General features: G+C 37.0%; 1 protein-coding gene across 4 annotated transcripts in view; it reads right to left on the bottom strand.

Moving 5' to 3' along the window:
• Nucleotides 1–15,727, bottom strand: part of LOC128662231 (CD209 antigen-like protein C) — a 295,491-nt gene that overhangs the window by 233,571 nt on the left and 46,193 nt on the right. For all 4 annotated transcript variants that reach the window (XM_053716052.1, XM_053716051.1, XM_053716050.1 and 1 more), the window contains exon 2: nucleotides 3,572–3,673. In XM_053716052.1, coding sequence (XP_053572027.1) covers nucleotides 3,572–3,673 — 102 coding nt within the window. The remainder of the gene's footprint in view (nucleotides 1–3,571; nucleotides 3,674–15,727) is intronic.

The raw sequence follows: 15,727 nt of genomic DNA on the forward strand, positions 1-15,727 counted from the left end.
CCCCCTTCGTAGCCTGTATGCCCATACCCCACTCCTTTTCCCTCCCTGGTGGTTCCAATATCTTCATTGTCTTTCTGTGTAGTTTTATTTTTTTTTCATATTGCATTACCTTATACTTACCCTCTCTATATCTCCATCACAGGTGCAGAATTCATTCACCTCCCAACCATGCTATGATACTTCCTGACAACCCACTATTCATGATCAACTCTGCAAGAATGTTGGGGATTGTTAATTGTTGTTAATGAATTTGGGAGGGGATTTTTTTGCACTATGCCATACCACACACTGCACATATACTGTGTATGTATATATATATATATATATATATATATATATATATATATATATATATATATATATATATATATATAAATGTTTAAGTAGTTGCCTACTCCACCGGACAGCACTTAGCATCCGGGAATAGCGGAATCATCTACTACCTAACAACTTCACTCCTACCTTGATTTTACTTACCCTCTTATAGTCATGTGAACCATCTTGGAAGGGAGCACCCATGTACTAATAGTATTGTGATTGTGATTGTCAAACCGCCATGAGTCGCATTGACTTTTTGTGATCGCGGCACTTTGACGTTTGCGAACAAAGGGGAGAATGTAATGAGTTGCTTATTTATATTCACTTCTCCAACTAAACCTTTCTTTTTTTCTTTGCTTTTCTCTGAAACTGCAGATATATTCTTACCCTTACTTACATCTTATTACTTCTGTATTTTTCCAGAAATTCACGTCTAACCTAATAAGTATGTATCTGTATATATTAGTTTTAGCCTTGTATATACATGTGGCCCTCGGTTTACGACGGTTCAATTTGCGCCGTTTCAGAATAACGCCCTTTTTTTCCAGTCATGTGACTGCTATTGAAAAGCATTGACTGCTATTGAAAGCATTGAAACACATTAAAATAGCCAGTAGGTGGAGCTGTCTGCTTGTATTGCAGCAAAGACATGCAAAGCCAAGCAAGCCAGACGTGATCAATGGATCAGCTTTCAAAGGAACACGATCTAGCAGCCCTTAGCTGCAGACTCAATGCAGAGAACTGTTTGCAGAAAAAAGCAAGTAAAAAAACGTTTTTGTTCATTAAACTTAGTTTGATGATGATACAGTCTGTTGTGTGATTAAACACAGGCAGGCTGAAATGAATCAGTGTATAACCAGACCTGAGCAATTGAGCCGTTTTTAAGGAACAAGATCTAGCAGCTACTTCCCTTAGCTGCAGACTCAGAGAACTGTTTGCAGGAAAAGGCAAGTAAAAAAACGTTTTTGTTCATTAAACTTAGTTTGATGATGATACAGTCTGTTGTGTAATTATTTTGTTTTTGTTCATTAAACTTAGATTGATGATGATGATACAGTCTCTGTGATAATTTTATTAGGTGCGGTTTAGCAAATGTTTTTGTTCATTAAACTTACTTTGATGATGATACAATCTATTTTATTAGGTTTACAATGCTGTTTAGCATTTAAAGTCTTCATTTCAAAGCTTTAAAAATAATGTATAAGGTGTTACTTATGACAATTTTGAGAGGGGCCTGGAACCTAACTCCCTCACTTTCCCATTGACTTACATTATAAACTGGGTTTCAATCTACAATGGTTTCTATTTACAACCATTCCTTCTGGAACCTAACCCCGGCGTAAACTGAGGGCTACCTGTATATTGTCATCTAAACATATTAAAACCCAAGGCCTTTCTGTTCAGTATTATCTTTTCAACTCAGTTAGCCAATAACCCTCTGTACAAATTCCAAGAAATCATATCTGCTTAGTTTTAACATAACCTGTTTTATTTTATTAGCAACCACGTAATCACGTGAGATTTATTAGCCAATTTTTATCAGCCAATTAGCTCTTTGCTTTGTGAGGAACTCTAAGGGTATAAAAATGTATGTATATGTAAATGTATTAGTCTTGCGTTGCTGTGTTTTGCGCTGGGACACTGTGGCAACAGTGAAATAAAGATTACCTCTCATGAGGTGAGCCCTTGTTTGATAAATATCTGGGGGCATATTTATGATTGTGCGAGCGGACATGATGGCCGCTAGCAGGGGGTGTCAATCAACCCGATTGTATCCTACAATCAGGTGGACAGGTTATGGAGCAGAGGTCTTTAGACCGCTGCTTCATAGCTTTTGTTTCCAGCAAGCCAAACACGGGGCATCAAGCTCCGTACGAGCTTGATAAATTGACCCACTGGTCTGGACCTCTTATTACTTCACCTGAGACAAGCTCACTCACGACACTTAGTTTCCCTTAAATTGCTAGTATTGCTAGGTACTATGATTTAAATTGTTATTCTTTTTGAAAATGATATATGGTCTATTCAATATTGTGTTCTAAGAAACTGTTTCTCTTTCAAAATAGTGCAGTATTTCTATATGATTTTTCTAATATCACAGTTTAATGGGATACATTTTTAAAAAAAAATTTGATTGAGAAACAAGGTCTAATTTTTAAAATATTTAAATATAAAACAACTCTAATTGATTTATTTTTTAAATCACCCTTGAGGGTAGCTGCTATTTGCTTTCATATATTAGCTTATCTTTAAATCTGCTATTTTCTCATGCATGATGGTATTCTCGCAGTGCCAATGTTTTTAGACGGTTTTTAAGCCATTAGTTGATTGCTTTTTGATGAAGTATAATTCTAGTGTAAAGTGCTGACACATCTAAGGCTCCTAACAATAATAGTTCTTCTGTTAAATATCACAGCAGTAGTATCAATAGTATGTGGGTTGTCCCTAAAACATTATTATAGAGATAGGTATTGAAAGTTTCAAAAAACAGTCCACATATTTGGACAATGTAGATACCCCCATTATTTTGACGCCTTATTTTTATCCCGTTTATTCTTTTCTTAACGTTTCTGTCTCATGTTTTATAAAAAAAAATTCTATTAGTTTTTTTGTGTTCTTTGAATGGTCCTGTCTTTTTTGTAATGCGTTTTCATATGAGAATAAGCCCTCTTCTACGGCTCACCCTATATCTGTCTCCTTCAATATTTGAGCTTTTTTGCATTTAGTAAAATGCAATTGGAGTGATTGGACTACAATATATGCAAACTAACATTGATCACAGTAACAAATTTCATAAAAAATATTTATCTCTCCAATATTTGGCATCCCTGATCTAGAGATTGCTTTTTAAACACTATGGGGCAGTTATGAAGCAGCGGTCACAAAGACTGCTGCTCCATAACCCTGTCCGCCTGCTTTGAGCAGGCGGACAGGAATCACAACAATTCAACCCGATCGAGTATGATCGGGTTGATTGACACCTCCCTGCTGGCGGCCGATTGGCTGCGAGTCTGCAGGGGGCGGCGTTGCACCAGCAGCTCTTGTGAGCTGCTGGTGCAATGCTGAATACGGAGAGCGTATTGCTCTCCGCATTCAGCGAGGTCTTGCGGACCTGATCCGCACTGTCGGATCAGGTCCGCAAGACCTTTGATAAATAGAGGCCTATGCAAAATCTGATCACACAAAGATAAAAAAGAGCAATTCAAATCTATATATTGTATTAACATAAAATGAATTTAAAAAGTGAGTTTACCTTTGTAGAAGACAGTTATGAAGAGTGCTAAGATGATTACATATGAGATTGTCAGAAAACAAAAAGAAATTATCAAAGGCTTCCGAAATACCCATACTTTCTCTGAAAAGAAGAAAAAGAAATAAAAAGTGAATTTAACACAAATCCTACTTATTTTACAAAATACATATCACCATAACTAAGTTATAAGCAATATTATTCTCTTCATTTAATTTCATTTTTTATTTCAGGAAATAAATGGTATGCCTGCTTGGGATGGGTGAATGTGCTAAAAGTACAACTCTTTGACATTTGTTTTGGACGAACAGATGTTGATAAGGATGAAAACCGCTTAAAATTTGTTAGACTAATGTTTTTTCCAATTTTCAAATGTTTCTTTCATTTTCAAATGTTCATAATTAGATTGAATATTCTAATTTTCGAATGTAATATTCAATTTAACAAATACTTTTCAGAAGTTCAACAGTTTATGTGGGAGAGAATTTAGTAAATTGATACATAATAGATACAGGAGACAACGGTCCTGGGTGGGATCCGCCCTACAGCTACAGACAAACTTGGCACCCAGGACCGTTGTCTCTAACAGGAGGTTTGAAATAAGAAATCCCTGTTAGTTATTGTACAGCGAGAGGAGCCACATACTGAAAAATATTTAAAGGAATGAGTGCGCACACTTAATTTAAACAAGAAGACCCTTTGATTAGTCACAAAGAACCCACGTGACTCTATTGCCGAACCGGACAGCTGATATATTAAAACGCTGACAAGAAAAGTAAGAATATACAGAGGAGAGTTTTTTATACATAAAGGTACTGTGTGACATCTCTAATTGGGAACTTTTAAAGGAACCACAAAAAAGGAAAGACTGTGGGTAAACACCTACTAGGAAAAGCCCTTTAATTAAAGCTTGCAACACTGTGTTTAATAAGACACACGCCACTTTGAAACACCTGTTACAGACTATCAATACAGAAAAGGCTTATCATTGTTTTTACTATTGGTTCATACTGGTGTATGAAAGCCAACTACTCTTATCAATCTGCAGTGGTTTATTGTTACTGTATCAACCTATGCCTCTACTAGTTTTCACTTTATTGTATGTCCATCTTCTAACATATTAGTAGCTATTGGAGTCTTTTCAATTAGAATTGTAGTTTTTAATGCATTTATAACACCGGTGTTATTAAGTTTTTAAAATCTAATTTTTTAGAACATTACTGTTGTTTAATATTTTAACTGCTACTAATGTCTGTAAGGAATTTTTATTTCTTAGTATGAACTCACTTAATAAATTAACATTATTACATTAATCTGCTTACTATCCCCTTTTTTCATTTTTAAATCAGGATCCATATTTTCTACCTAAAATTTAAAACTTGTGAGGAATCCCTATTTCCCATTACTAATTTACTCCCAACTATATTTAACTATATTTATTTTTATGAAACAAGAAAAAAAGAACCCAGCACATAAAAGGTAGGATCCAAATGATTAATAAAAGTTCCAGTGAAAAAATAATAAAACGTAGCCTTTATTCAAGTCAGTAAGACTTATACATAAAACCTGCAAAAACACATCTGACCGGTTTTGGCGTGGATAGCCGTAATCCTAGATGTACAATTAATCACACCTGAGCACCTTTTTATGCACAGGAGTACCTCCCTTTGGGAGTGGTTAAAAACAGCAGAAACAGAAGCAGGTGTAAAAATTTTTTACATATGCATACATATAGCCAGAATAATAGTGTAGCCAATGAGTACGGTTGCAAAAACAGTTAAACCTTAATACTATTTGGCTGACTAAACTATGTATGTATAAACTTTGAAACAGATCTGGACAAACCATGAATGAAAAAATATGTATTAAACAACTATGAACAGCTATATTCTTATTAATTAAAGCTGAGCAATGGATTCAATAAATATATAAATATGAATAAAAAGTGAGCAAATTAATGGCAGGCTAAGAGTAATGCATAGCAGACTGAGGGTATATATACATATTCTCAAAATTTGGCTGCTAAAAAGATGTCTAGATAGTAGTGAATACAAAAATGCAATTTAAGTTAAACACATAGTAGGATCATATCAAAGGAGCCACAAAAATGAAACTACCATGGAGGCAATAACTATATATGATTACATGTTAACAATATAGCGATCTTATTCAATGTATACACACAATAGAAAAAGATGTTTGTGTTAAACACATGGTAGGATCATAACAAAGGAGCCACCTATTAAATGAAACTACCATGGAGGCAATGACTATATATGATTACATGTTAACAGTATAACGGTCTTATTCAAAACTTATTCAAAAATTCAATTTTTGTTAAACTCATGGTAGGATCATAACACAGGAGCCACATGTTAAATGAAACTACCATGAAGGCAATAACTATATATGATTACATGTTAACAATATAACAATCTTGTTCAGTGCATACAATTAAAGAGATTATAATCACGTTAAAAAAATAAAAATAAATTATTTTTGTTAAACACATAGTAGGATCATAACAAAGGAGCCACATGTTAAATGAAACTACCATGAAAGCAATGACTATAAATATTTACATGTTAACAGTATATCGATCATTTTCAGTGTATACATAAAAAGAGATTATAAGCGCATAGTAAAATTTATTTTTATGCACCCCAACTTTCACTACAACAATTATCATCCCCACCGCACGTATACTATATACACAGAAGATCTACCTGGTGACATAGAGTCACTTTAAACATATACTGCTCTAACACTAATTTCACACCTATTTACTCTCACGATTGAATATAATCTTTTGCCCTACATAAACAAGGAGAAATTAGCATGTTTTAACTTTTATTAACACTTTTACTAAGTAGCTTTCTACTCAGCACACATTATATTATCACTTAAAAGATAGAAGATTATTATACTATTTTTTTTTTTATTTTTCTTTTTTTAATTTATAGTTTTTTTCAATAATACATCATCAATCCATGCAATCGGTAATTTTACAATATGTGATAACCGTTGTAACATAATAGATATTATTTATGATAAATGCTGAGAGGAAGAATGAAAGAAGAAAGAAAAAAATAATAAAAATAAAATATCAACACTCCTTTGTGTTTTACTAGCGATTACGCTTAATCTGTTAAATCAGAGGGCTAAACACAAATATACAATAAGTACGTTAACATTTGCTCAGCATTATGAGGTATATCAAGACCTAAAAGGTTGTCCGTTCAACGAGAGAGTTGCATGGAAGAAAAAGATCCTTTCTGAAAAGGGGCTCCTAAGTATGTAGAGTCCCAGGCCTCTGAAACCTATGCTTATGTGTAGAGATAGGAAGAGAGAAAGAACGAGAAGAAGAATGGGGGGGGGGAAGGGGGGGTATGGGAACGGGGGAGGTGGGGGAGCCCGCACTAGGGAAAAAAGGGGCGAGGAAAGAGGCAGTTGGGAATGGTAGGGAGGATGTAATTACCTTATGCATTATAACACAAGAGTCTAAGTATGTAGTGAGCGGTCTGGGTCGGGTATGTGCTGTCACAGTCGGTGTTCAAGGATGACGTCCCCTTATTAAAGTCTATGTGGGGGAGATGCGCTGTTGGTATAGTCACTGTTTGCTGGAATGTCCCCTGTCTGAGCATGGGTGTTGTATGTCTTTGAGTGTTTATACCTATCCCATGTCTCCAACAAAAGATAGTATATTTCCAATGTGTCTGTTTTCATGAAATGGTATCTCTCTAGGGTGAGTAGATCCTCCATTTGGGTACGCCAATCTCCCAGTGTTGGAGGTATCGCTGATTTCCAGCGGATAGGGATACGTTTTTTAGCTCCATTGATCATCATCAAAAAGAGGGATCTTGTGACTTTGTTTTGAATTTTTGGGACACCTAGAAACAGCAAAATTTGCATCTGTGGGGTTATGTCAAGTTCTATTATCTCTGAAATTGCTGCAAATACAGCCTTCCAAAAAGCTGTGATAGCTGGACATGTCCACCAGATTTGATACATTGTTCCCTCCCGACCGCATCCCCTCCAGCATAAGTTTGTGATCGCCGGGTTGGTTCTGTGTAGTCCGGCGGGGGTAAGGTACCATCTGCTCAAGAGTTGGAAATGCATTTCTTGAATATTGGCAGAAGATGATGCCTTAGTCGCCGTCTGGAACGCCCTCCTCCACATAGGGGGAGAGGTATCAGTACCCACCTCCCTATCCCATGCCCGGGCGTAGGTTGGGAGTGTGTCTTCACTGTTCACTAGTAGAAGTTTGTATAAGAGCGATATAGTATGCCTGGGAGGGACCTGCTGTGTACACAAGAGCTCAAAAGGAGTGAGTGCTCTATTCATTTCACTTTTATGCTTGTGTGTGGTAATGAAGTGTTTGATTTGTGAGCGTGAGAACCATGAAGAAAAAAGCTTTGTATCCCATTGCTGTAAGGATGACAATGAGGCTATATCGCCCCCTTCTAGTGAAAAATGCAGGACCCCGTCTCATAGGCTGTAGGGGTTTCTACTAGCAGCTTTAGCATGCGCCAAGGGAATCGCGGGGTGCTCCCTAATTGGGACAAGTGGTGAGTATCGGGAGGAGATGCTGCCAGAGGTGGAGGTTACTCTATCCCACTCTCGTAGTGTTTCCCGAGCGATTGGATAATGCCTCAGTATTATGGGTCTATGGCGTGGTTCTATTCAGGCCATGGTGGCTGTGTTACCTTTGTTGAAGATTTGGTTGTCTATGTGGACCCAGGCCTTTTGTGTACTTTTGTGGCTCCAATATTTTATTTTATTTTTATCATCACACCTGAACCTTATATTATTGGTATTCTCTACCCTAACTAAAAGATTAACACTTTCATTAACACTTTCACTAAGTAGCTTTCTACGCAGCACACATTGTATTATCACTGCAAAGATAGAAGATTATTATACTAATTTATTTTATCATCACACCTTGAACCTCATATTATTGGTATTCTCTACCCCAACTAAAAGATAGAAGATTATTATATTATATTATTTTATTTTATTTTATTTTACCATCACACCTCATATAAGATTTAATATTGGTATTCTCTACCCCAACTAAATATTAATTAATGCAAAGGTCTTAGTTATATACATTTCCAGATTGCGGTTCAGCGCCCCTTCCTACCCCACTAAATTCTTCTTTTCATTCTTGAATTGATCCTTGTAAACCATGTTTTGCTAACAAAATATTGTATTGTAGATTGAGTTTTGCTGCAATTTATTGTTTTTATGCCACTAACTAAACCTAAATAAAAAGTATTTAAAAAAAATGTTCAAGTATACTGTCCCTTTAAATCTAAATTGTAAAACCCTATGCGCAAAACGCATATTTTACATTCCTATGTTCAGTTCTTCACATAGAAAATAATGTACTTTTTATGATTAAATATATATTACTATATATACTGTATATCTGATACTGTTCACTTGAAATACCTATCTATACCTATATATCTATAGGAATGATTTCCAGGTATAGGTATATATATACTAGTATTGCAGGTGCATTGACACCTAAATTTGACATTTTCAAATCAGAAATTAAACAGGATATATTAGTGTTAACTAATGAAGTTAGACAATTTTCTAATAGACTTCAAGAAGCAGAACATAGAATATCAGATCTATAGGACTCTAATGAGTTACTTAGGTCTAAGCTAGAAGTCAATAGCTCCACTCTTTCAAAAATGCAGCTCAAAATAGAAGACCTAGAGAATTGTTCCAGAAGGAACAACATCAGGATAGTTGGGCTCCCTGAGAACAAACAATATAAGGACCTGGTAGAATTTATTTCAGTGACATTAGTGCAGTTTTTATGTATTTCCTCTTCACACTCCCCCATTATAGTAAAACGTGCACATAGGATTGGGAGATTATCAGTAAAGAGCAACAGAACCCAGAGCTAGACCAATTATCGCCAAACTCTTACATTTTCAAGACAAAGTCACCCTGATGTAATATTTTTGGAGAAACCAACCAATCTTGCTAGGAGGTGTGAGGATCTTGCTTTTTCAGGATTTTTAATATGAAACATCCCCTATTTGTACTAAACTTATTAAACAGGGAACTCAAGCCACTATAGTTTATCCAGCTAGATTAAAAATCACAACTAATGACCAAATTTATTTTTTTGATAATGCTAAAGATGGTAAAAAATACTTGGCAGACAAAGAGACAGCATAAGATAACAGAGAATTAGGTATATTTCTGTATGTTTCTATGAATGGTGCTTCCTTGGGACTTTTAAGGGGGGCATCCCCTCTTTTCTGTTTATTTTTATTGTTTTGGGGTGTGTTTTTTTTTGTTTTTTCTCTCTTGTCTATATACTAGGTGAATGGTTATGAATAATGGGAATATCATGAATATAGTTTATTGGAATATAGGGGGCATTGCATCCCCCATTAAATGGAAAGCAATCGTTGCACACCTTAAAAAGTTAACCACTGACATAGCTTTTTTACAAGAAATCCATCTAGATTTAGCAGAAGTTGCTCAATTCAAGTCTTCTTGGATAGAAGAGGTAATCACCACCCCAAGGGGTCGATTTATTATTGGCCGAATTGGGCTAATTCACCATGTTTCTGCGTGAGCCTTTGATGCTCGCAGGAAACATGAGTTAAGAAGCAGCGATCTATAGACCACTGCTCCTTAACGCATACGCCATCTCTGAGGCTGCGTACAGCAAACCGCCCGATCCTATACGATCAGGCTGATTGGCCGCGAATCTGCAGGGGGTGGTATTGCACAAGCAGTTCACTAGAACTGCTTGTGCAATGCTGAATATGGACAGCGTATGCTGTCCGCATTTAGCGATGTCTGGCAGACATGATACGCTACAGCGTATCATGTCCGCCAGACTTTAATAAATTGACCCACAAGTGTTCGCAGGAAGTGGGGGGTGGCAATTTTAATAGGAAAGAAGATTAGTTATCAGATTTTATATGAACATACTGACCCGGAAGGCAGTTACCTTCTTTTGAAATTAAAAATAGGTAATTTTATTTACACATTTTGCAATATTTATGACCCAAACTATTAGTGTCCAGATTTTTGGGATGCTGTTCAGTTGAGGATAATGCAATGCATGGAGGGACATCTTATAATTGGAGGAGATTTTAATATGGCTCCTCAATACCCCCTAGACAGACACAGGAAAAAAGTTACTTTTACTAAAACCAAAAGAGACGGTCTAGAAACCAAAATGTTCCAAAAGATCTTTTAAAATTTAGCAGTTAGGGACATATGGAGAACACAGAATCATGATATAAGAGAATATATGTGCCTGTCTAAAGCACATAAAAAGATCGCCAGAATTTATTTGTTTCTAGTAGATGATAAAACAGCCAACCTACAAATTAAAGACGGTATACATTCTATTTGCCTTTCAGACCATGCTCCAATTCTTCTACCCGCAGCGCTACACCTACGCGATTTTTATGTACTAAAAAAAAAATTATGTGTAAAAATTTTCTTAAGATTAAATTTTATGAATTCTTAAATTTTAACCGAGACTATGTAGATAAACCAGATATATTTTGGGAAACTGCTAAGGCTGTGCTCAGAGGTGAAATCATAGCTTATACTATAAGCATGCAAAAAAGGTACAGAAAAAGAGAACAAGAAGTTTTAATTTTTTTTGCTAACTTGTATAATCGATACCTACAAGAAAGGTCTGCAGAGAGCAGGGTCATATATACTAGAGCTAAAAAGAAAGGGATACTTTCTTAATTCATAAGGTCACGCAGCATGAATTAAAAATACAGGCTAAATTATACAAACATGGAAACAAATCCGGGAAATTATTAGCTGCCCTGGTTAAAAATATCAATAGATCTCCTATAATTGAACTACTACAAAGTGAAGAAAATACTTGCTACAACCTCAGAAGAGGTGTTACAAGTTTTTACACATATTATAATGATATATACTCTGCTAAAGAATCTAATCTGCTACATAGAGATGAACTAACTACTATTATGAATTCTTCTATCACCGAGACTGAAATCAAAAAAGCTATTCAAGATTTATCTTTAGATAAATTACCAGGGCCAGACGCATTACCGAATGAGTTCTATAGAATTCTATCTCAGAATATTGCGCCATATTATTTGGATAAACTCTTTAATTATTTATATAACGAGAACAAACCTATACTCCCCTAATTTCACTGCCTCTTTGACTACTCTAATCTTGAAACAGGGGAAGGAGGCCATAAAAAAGAATCCTATAGACCTATAGCACTTCTCAATTCTGACTATAAAATGCTTACTTCCATCCTTGCAAAATGACTACAACTGTCGCCTAGATTACAAGTTTTGCGCTATAGAGGGTGCGAAACGTTATTTCTCCCTCCATAATGCTGCCATTACAAGTTTCTAAAAATCTGCATTGTGCGTGCGATATGCTCCATACCTCACAAAATCCAAGGGCTGAGAATATGTGCTTGTGCACGCTTTTCCAATAGACATCAATGGGGAGAAGCTGTTAGAAAAAAAACTAACACCTGAAGCGCCGAATGGCGATCGCAGTAACGCAACCCTATTGATGTCTATGGGGAAAAAAAGTTACGTTTAAACCTAACACCCTGACATAAACCCCAAGTCTAAACACCGAAATAAAGTTATTAACCCCTAATCTGCCGCTCCCGACATCACTGCCACTAATAAAAGTTATTAACCCCTATTCCGCCGCTCCCCGACATCGCTGCCACTATAATAAAGTTATTAACCCCTATTTCCCCACACCCCAACATCGCTGACACTATAATAAAGATATTAACCCCTATTACTTTTATTAGTGGCGGCGATGTCGGGAGCGGTGGAATAGGGGTTAATAGGTAGTTTATGGGTGTTAGTGTACTTTGTAACATTTTAGTTATGAGTCTCAGATAGCGAAACGGATCGTGTCGGTATAGGCTGGAATGCAAGCATTTTAGCCTCACCGCACAACCTGTAATACCGGCGCTATAGAAATCCCACGCAAAAATGTCATTTTTTTGAGTGCGGGATTGACGTTGCGTTACAGGCTAAAATGCTTGCGATATACCGACAAGACTCGTAATGTGTTACGGTTTTTGCGCTGAAATGGCAATTTTTTAGCGTTAAAACCATAATGCAAAACTCATAATCTAAGTGAGTGTTACCTAATATTATTCATAAAGACCAGGCAGGCTTCATGCATAAATGAAACTCTGCTGCCAAAATTAGAGAATTCTTTTTAACCATCGATTACTTTAACTCTTTAGAGGGACATCCTAAACAGAAAGAAGCTAATCTCCCAGACTTAGCAATCATATCAGAAGAAAAAGAAAAAAAGTACAAATAGTGTGATATTGTTTACGCAGACTTAATATTAGTTTATACGTGTCAAATGACTACTCACATAAGCCTGAGCTATCATCAGCACAGGTAAAACTGCAGTCCTGAGAACAAAGCTGTCAGGATCAGCTATCCCGGTTTGTGTGCTTCTTTAGGATCTCAGAAGCAAGAGAAAACATAAAAATAGTGTGATATTGTATAACATCAACTCAGATGCTGAAAACATTTGGAATATTACTCACACTTTATGGGAGCTAATGGTAAGCTCCATTTAGAATGCCGACCTGGGGGTATATTTATTATAGTGCGAGCGGACATGATACAATGTAGCGTATCATGTCTGCTGCACATCGATAAATGCGCTGTCAGCATTTATCATTGCATACGCTGTCAGCATTTATCATTGCACCAGCAGTTCTTGTGAACTGCTGGTCCAATGCCGCCCCTGCAGATTCGCGGCCAACTAGCAGGGGGTGTCAATCAACCCGATCAACCCTCAGAGCAGGCGGACAAGTTATGGAACAGCGGTCTTTAGACCGCTGCTTCATAACTTCTGTTTCCGGCAAGCCTGAAGGCTCGCCAGAAACAAGGGGCATCAAACTCCATACAGAGCTTGATAAATCGGCCCTATAATCTTTGGCTGTCAGATCATTTTTTTGGAAGCGGTTCCCGAATCATTCAGTGTGGCTTCACCTGACAGCCAAATAAAGGTCTGCATTCTAAATGGAGCTTAGATCAGTTCCCATAAAGTGTGAGTAATATTCTAAATGTTTTCAGCATCTGAGTTGATGTTATACAATATCACATTATTTTTATGGTGTCTCTTTCTTCAGAGATCCTAAAAAAGCACATGCATCGGGATAGCTGATCCTGACAAGCTTTGTTCTCAGGACTGCAGTTTCACCTGAGCTTTATGTGAGTAGTCATTTGACCCGTATATACTAATATTAAGTCTGTGTAAACAATATCACACTATTTGTACTTTTTTTCTTTTTCTTTTGAGGAATTGAGGATCGCTCTCACGCTATCCTTTTATATCACATTAATGTGTATTATTATTTTTGTTTGTGATTTAAGTTTTTTGTTTTATATTTAGCAATCATATCAATTGACGCCGAAAAAGCCTTTGGGGACGAATTATCAGGCTCCTGGGAACAGAATTTGTGAAGCAGCGGTCTAAAGACCACTGCTCCATAACCTGTCCGCCTGCTCTGAGGCGGCGGACAGAAATCAACCTGATCAAATACGATCAGGTTGATTGATACCCCCTGCTAGTGGTCAATTGGTCGCGAATCTGCAGGGAGCGGCATTGCACCAGCAGTTCACAAGATATGCTGATGCAATGATAAATGCTGACAGCGTATGCTGTCGGCATTTATCAATGTACAGCGGTCATGATACGCTTATTCATGGATAATCTATATAATAACCCTCGAACAAAAACATAATTTATGTAAGAACTTACCTGATAAATTCATTTCTTTCATATTAGCAAGAGTCCATGAGCTAGTGACGTATGGGATATACATTCCTACCAGGAGGGGTGAAGTTTCCCAAACCTCAAAATGCCTATAAATACACCCCTCACCACACCCACAATTCAGTTTAACGAATAGCCAAGAAGTGGGGTGATAAAAAAAGGAGCGAAAGCATCAAAAATAAGGAATTGGAATAATTGTGCTTTATACAAAAAAATCATAACCACCACAAAAAAGGGGTGGGTCTCATGGACTCTTGCTAATATGAAAGAAATGAATTTATCAGGTAAGTTCTTACATAAATTATGTTTTCTTTCATGTAATTAGCAGGAGTCCATGAGCTAGTGACATATGGGATAATAAATACCCAAGTGGAACTGTGGATGGGGATAAAATAAAGACAGCCAATTCCGCTGAAAAATAATAATAAGTTTCTTGTTTAGATGAGAGGCCATCAGATCTATTTCTGGAAGTCCCCAGATTTGAACAATCTGAAGAAATACCTCTGGGTGAAGGGACCATTTGCCCGGATGTAACGTCTGGCGACTGAGATAATCCGCTTCCCAATTGTCTACACCTGGGATGTGAACCGCAGAGATTAGACAGGAGCTGGATTCCGCCCATACAAGTATCCGAGATACTTCTTTCATAGCCTGAGGACTGTGAGTCCCACCCTGATGATTGACATATGCCACGGTTGTGACATTGTCTGTCTGAAAACAAATAAACGATTCTCTCTTCAGAAGAGGCCAGAACTGAAGAGCTCTGAAAATCGCACAGAGTTCCAAAATGTTGATTGGTAATCTCGCCTCCTGAGATTCCCAAACCCCCTGCGCTGTCAGAGATCCCCATACAGCTCCCCAACCTGAAAGACTCGCATCTGTTGAGATCACAGTCCAGGTTGGACGAACAAAAGAAGCCCCTTGAACTAAACGATGGTGATCTATCCACCACGTCAGAGAGTGTCGTACATTGGGATTTAAGGATATTAATTGTGATATCTTTGTAAAATCCCTGCACCATTGGTTCAGCATACAAAGCTGAAGAGGTTGCATGTGAAAACGAGCAAAGGGGATCGCGTCCAATGCAGCAGTCATGAGACCTAGAATTTCCATGCATAAAGCTACAGAAGGGAATGATTGAGACTGAAGGTTTCGACAGGCTTAAACCAACTTCAGACGTCTCTTTTCTGTTAGAGACAAGGTCATGGACACTGAATCTATTAGAAAACCCAAAAACAGAATTTATGTTTACCTGATAAATTACTTTCTCCAATGGTGTGTCCGGTCCACGGCGTCATCCTTACTTGTGGGATATTCTCTTCCCCAACAGGAAATGGCAAA

Source organism: Bombina bombina, chromosome 6 (genome assembly GCF_027579735.1).
Source record: "Bombina bombina isolate aBomBom1 chromosome 6, aBomBom1.pri, whole genome shotgun sequence".
Classification (NCBI taxonomy): domain Eukaryota; kingdom Metazoa; phylum Chordata; class Amphibia; order Anura; family Bombinatoridae; genus Bombina; species Bombina bombina.